General features: G+C 49.2%; 1 protein-coding gene across 1 annotated transcript; it reads left to right on the forward strand.

Annotated features, from left to right (window-relative positions):
* Positions 1 to 551: 551 nt before the first annotated feature.
* Positions 552 to 907, forward strand: LOC133464071 (barrier-to-autointegration factor-like protein). The gene is made up of 2 exons (XM_061746039.1): positions 552 to 677; positions 758 to 907. Exons 1-2 carry the CDS (start codon positions 552 to 554, stop codon positions 905 to 907), a joined length of 276 nt encoding a protein of 91 aa, XP_061602023.1.
* The last annotated feature ends 4,129 nt before the right edge of the window (positions 908 to 5,036 follow it).

The following is a 5,036-nucleotide window of genomic DNA, read 5'->3' on the forward strand; positions in this document are numbered from 1 at the left end:
GGGGATTTTTTCTTGCCACTGTTTGGCTTAAGGTTTTTCTCCCACTAGGGGAGTTTTTACCTGCCATTGTTTATGTAATAATTGCTCGGGGGTTTATGTTCATGTTCTGGGTCTCTGGAAAGCGTCTAGAGACAACTTTTGTTGTATTAGACGCTATATAAATAAAATTTAATTGAATTGAACTTGTGCCCACGTCTTCTGCCAGGAATCTTGGTGTCATGTTAGACAGCCAGCCGACCCGCCCTCCTAATTATCTGCTCTTCTGCATTCTCAGTGGCCGCCTGGCGGGTCATACCTGCTTGATTGTTTAGAACTTTATATCCAGCTAATTTCCTGATATTTCCACTCGCACCACATGATGACGTCTGGCTGTGACACATAATTAAATTATGAATAACACCCGCCACACCCACAGGTGTGTTCTGAAGCCACGCTCCTCGCCAACCAGCTTAAATTGGGACTGAGCGGATGGCAGCAGGACAGAGGACTCGCGGAGCCGGCGTCTTATTTGACAGCTGCTTGTTGACGCTGAACCTGTCTCCTGCAGCAGAATGGCAACCACTGATAAGGAATACCGGGTCTTCGTGCGTGAGCCGATGGGGGACAAGCCGGTGACAGACTTGCCGGGGATCGAGGAAACGCTGGGCAGGAGGCTGCAGGAACGGGGCTTCTACAATGTGAGCCCCCTGCCCCCCCAGGTACACTTCCCCGTGGTTTTGTGCTGGTCCTGAACTTTTCTCTGGTCTCCGTCTCTCAGGCCTACAAGGTTCTGGGTCAGTTCGTGTGGCTGAGGAGAGACACGGACAGGTTCACCACCTGGCTGAAGAAAGCCATCGGCGCCACCTCCGAGCAGGCCGACCTCTGCGCTCGGGCCCTGGAGGACTGGTGCACCATCCAGCTCTACTGAGGCCCCCCCCCCTGTGCTTCTGGGACCCGGGATCTGGTGGTGGTTCCAGGATCTGGTGGTGGTTCCAGCATCTGGTGGTGGTTCCGGGATCTGGTCGTGGTTCCAGGATCTGGTCGTGGTTCCAGGATCTGGTCGTGGTTCCAGGATCTGGTGGTGGTTCCAGGATCTGGTCGTGGTTCCAGGATCTGGTCGTGGTTCCAGGATCTGGTCGTGGTTCCAGGATCTGGTGGTGGTTCCAGGATCTGGTGGTGGTTCCGGGATCTGGTCGTGGTTCCAGGATCTGGTCGTGGTTCCAGGATCTGGTGGTGGTTCCAGGATCTGGTCGTGGTTCCAGGATCTGGTGGTGGTTCAAGGATCTGGTCGTGGTTCCGGGGAGTTTGCAGAACCTCCTGTAAGACGCCTATGAAGTCACAGCAACTGGTTTTTATGAGATGTTTGGAGGTTTTCTGAAATAAAACCTCTCTTTTATTGAACGTCTGCTGATTTTCTGTGATAAGAAGTTTGAAGACTTTCACCAACGGAACCAAGGAGTTAATTAATTCAACCGTGGTCCGAGTAGTCCTAGTAGTCCGCCCTGCGGTTATTCTGCCGACATCCAGGTCCCGGTTCTGGTCCTGCAGGGTCCAGATCCAGCAGGTTAACCTCCGCTGAATCCAGGTTTAAATGTTCAACATGGATCTCAGAGTTGGATCCATCTCCGTGATGACTGGAGAATTGATGATCCTCATTTGGTAAAAAAACAATTGAATTAGTATAAAAGGGGGCGTGGCCTGTGATTGGCAGCCGCTCGGCTGACGGTTAGTTGACTCTGGAACGTTTGTTGGAGCCGGACCAAAACCTCCAGAAGGTCCTTTAGCTCACCAGCGGCTACGGCTCACAGCAGCTAACAATTCAATTCAATTCAACTCAATTTTATTTATATAGCGTCTATTACGACAGAAGTCGTTTCTTTCGAGAGGCCAGAACATGAACATGAGCCCCGAGAAATTATTATAGAAACATAACATAAACAATGGCAGGTAAAGAAATTTGTGTGTGTGTGTGTGTGTGTGTGTGTGTGTGTGTGTGTGTGTGTGTGTGTGTGTGTGTGTGTGTGTGTGTGTGTGTGTGTGTGTGTGTGTTTAAGTGTGTTAAATATGAGAAAAGTGAGATAAACATGAGAACGTGGTAACAGCGCCCCCTGCTGGCCAGCATGGATGTCGGCGGTTTCCACTGTGTATGACACAGGACCTGTTTTGTCCACAATTGTTGCAGGGGTCCACTTAACACCACTGGTGTAGTTCCGGGCGAGCACCTTATCTCCTGCTGTGAAGCTCCTGAACTTTGCTTTTGCTCGTCTTTCCATTTGAGCTCTCTGTTGAAGGTGAACAACCTCTTTAGTCTTCTGTGGTCTCAGAAGGTCAAGTCGAGTGCGGAGCTGTCTCTTAAACATAGACGAAGCAGGAGACACCTGTTACGTCCCAGGCTAGGGGAACAGAGGCGCAACATAAGAAGGAGGCAGCGAGAGATGGTTCAAAACAAAAAGGCTGTATTTATTTTTGCACAGCTCAAGGTTCAACATTCAAAATTCAAATCAACATGCTGACTGAGGTGTGCTGCTTTTGAGCTGGTCCAGCAGCTTGGTGTCAGCTCGTCAGTCTCATCTGCCCCAGCTGCGGAGGACCAATAGCTGCGGCAGGACCTGTCAATCTGAACTGATCAGTGGGAAGAACAAGATGGATTAAAACAGGAGTGCTCACTTTCCCAAAAAATACAGAAACAAAATATTAAGTACAGTTACACACTAAATCAAAAGCAGTAACGGCTGGGGGCCGTAACACACCTTTGTTGTAGCATGAGGTGTATTTCTGTATGACAACAAAAATGCACTAAGGCGTCGGTTGAGGGACTGCGTGCTTTGAGAGGATTTGAGAGCTTGCTTCATAGTCTGTACAAATCTTTTCCGTGAGCCCATTAGTAGCGGGGTGATAAGGTGCAGACTTAATGTGCTGAATACCGTTCTCTTCCATGAACGTCTTGAACTATTCCGACACTAGCTGTGGGCCGTTATCACTGACGAGTTGTTGTGGGAGACCAAAACGGCTGAAGATGGATCTTAGCTCTTCAATGGTCTTCTCTGAAGAGGTGCTCTTTATTATAGACACTTCTGGCCATTTACTGTGGGCGTCGACTACCACTAAGAACATGTGGTTCTCTAGTGGTCCAGCAAAATCTATTACCCCTTTTACACCAAGCTGGTTCCAGGGCTGGTGCTAGAGCCGGTTCGCGGTTGGTTCTAAGTAAGAACCGTTTGCTTTTACACAGCTGGTGCTAGCCTGCAGCTGGCCAGAGAGCCACGTCATCACGTCACCACTCCCCCTCGTTTTCATCCCCACCCTGATCAGGAAGCTGAGAGCCAAAAGCTGTTTTAATTTCAGCTGTAGCGCTGTTAATATGGCACTTTATTAAGTTTTAATATTTTTTTCAGGTAAAGTAACCGTTAAGATCCCCAACCTGGGCTCAGTTTATCCAAATAACGCCTGTTAAGAAATGACTGGAGAGCCGGCAGCCCCGGAGCACAGCAGCTCCTCAGCTGGCTCAACCTGCGCCGTCCTCCCGGGGGAGAAACCTGCAGCTCTGTTGACAATTACGCTGGATGAAATAAATCATTTAGGAAGATAAATGTTGGTTTAATAGATGAAATCTATCAGTTGTAGCTACGCCTGTTAAGAAATGATGGCGTACAGCGCCTGTCGCCGCGTACATCAACGCAGAGGCTACGGCGTAGGTTACATAACCTACGCCGTAGGCTCTGCGTTGGTAACGCGGAGCCAGAACCGCAGGCTGGGAGCAGGCTGGGTGCGGGCTGGGAGGCGTCCCCGCGGGCCAGGAATTTTTATTAAATAAATGGATCGAGCATCGGCGGGCAGGGAACCCGCCGATGCAGCGGCAGCCTCGCGTCCAAGCGTCCCAGGGCTGGAACGCTCCCCTGCGGGCTCGGACGCGAGGCTGCCGCTCCATCGGCGGGCTCCGTGCCCGCCGATGGAGCTGTTACTGTTGATGGATTGTACCGTAGACCACTGCTGCTTCTGTTTTACATCCATTATTAAATAAATGGATGTAATAATAAAAGAGTCTGCTAACTTAACTGCCGTCTTCAACGCTCCGTTGTTTAAAAACGGAGCTCTTCCGTGTTTATTCTGCTCTGGTTGTTCAGTAACACCGCCCCCAGCCCCCGACGTAGCTGGTTCTAACGCTGGCCCAGCAGCTCAAAGGGGCTGGCGTAGCACCCGTTTTGAGAGCCAGGAGCCGGTGCTTAGGCTGTGTAAAACCAAAGAACTGGTGCTAAGTCTGGCTCTAGCCCAGAACCAGCCCTGGAACCAGAACCAGCCCTGGAACCAGCTTGGTGTAATAAGGAGTATGATTGAGAGGAGGTTTAAATTCCTCTGGCTCCATCTGCTGGACAAAGACGGGAATTGCAATTACGATTAAGAACGACTGGTAACATTAAGAACATAAGCAAAGTCAGCGTAATACCACCTTAAGAACATATCAATGTAAAAAAGTTGAGTTTATGAATTTTAAAAAGTTTTCAAACTTTGTTTCCAAATTGAAAAAAACCTCTATATTTCTAATGACGTCATTGTAGCAGTTTTACATAAAATTAACATATGAATGAAAGTAACGTGCACACGTTTGTGTGTGTGTGTGTGTGTGTGTGTGTGTGTGTGTGTGTGTGTGTGTGTGTGTGTGTGTGTGTATGTGTGTGTGTGTGTGTGTGTGTGTGTGTGTGTGTGTGTGTGTGTGTGTGTGTGTGTGTTTACAGTCGTTTTGATGGAATTTAAAATGTATATGTAACTATGACGACGATGGGATGTATCAGTCCTGGAGGTGAAATTATGGGATGTCTTTGACCTTTGACCTCCGCTGCCGTGGGCTGAACTGAAGGCATCTCCACCTCACTCACCTGACGACGACCTCCCACCGTTGGAGATCTGTCGCCGTGGCGACTGAGCCGTCTGGTTGCTACGGGAGACGAGCCAGAAATAAACTCACCAGATGTTTGTGAGAGATGTTTCATGATGTAATTGTTTTTCTGCTGCTCACCTCGGCTCATGAACTTTTCTATGACGGTAAATAGTGTCTGAAT

Source organism: Cololabis saira, chromosome 17 (assembly GCF_033807715.1).
Source record: "Cololabis saira isolate AMF1-May2022 chromosome 17, fColSai1.1, whole genome shotgun sequence".
NCBI classification, from domain to species: domain Eukaryota; kingdom Metazoa; phylum Chordata; class Actinopteri; order Beloniformes; family Belonidae; genus Cololabis; species Cololabis saira.

What these genes read in the sequence shown, in the direction of transcription:
- LOC133464071 (XM_061746039.1), top strand. Translation starts at nt 552, where the DNA reads ATGGCAACCACTGATAAGGAATACCGGGTCTTCGTGCGTGAGCCGATG. An exon ending in AGGAACGGGGCTTCTACAAT is followed by an intron (nt 678 to 757) that starts GTGAGCCCCCTG and finishes TCCGTCTCTCAG; the next exon opens with GCCTACAAGGTTCTGGGTCA.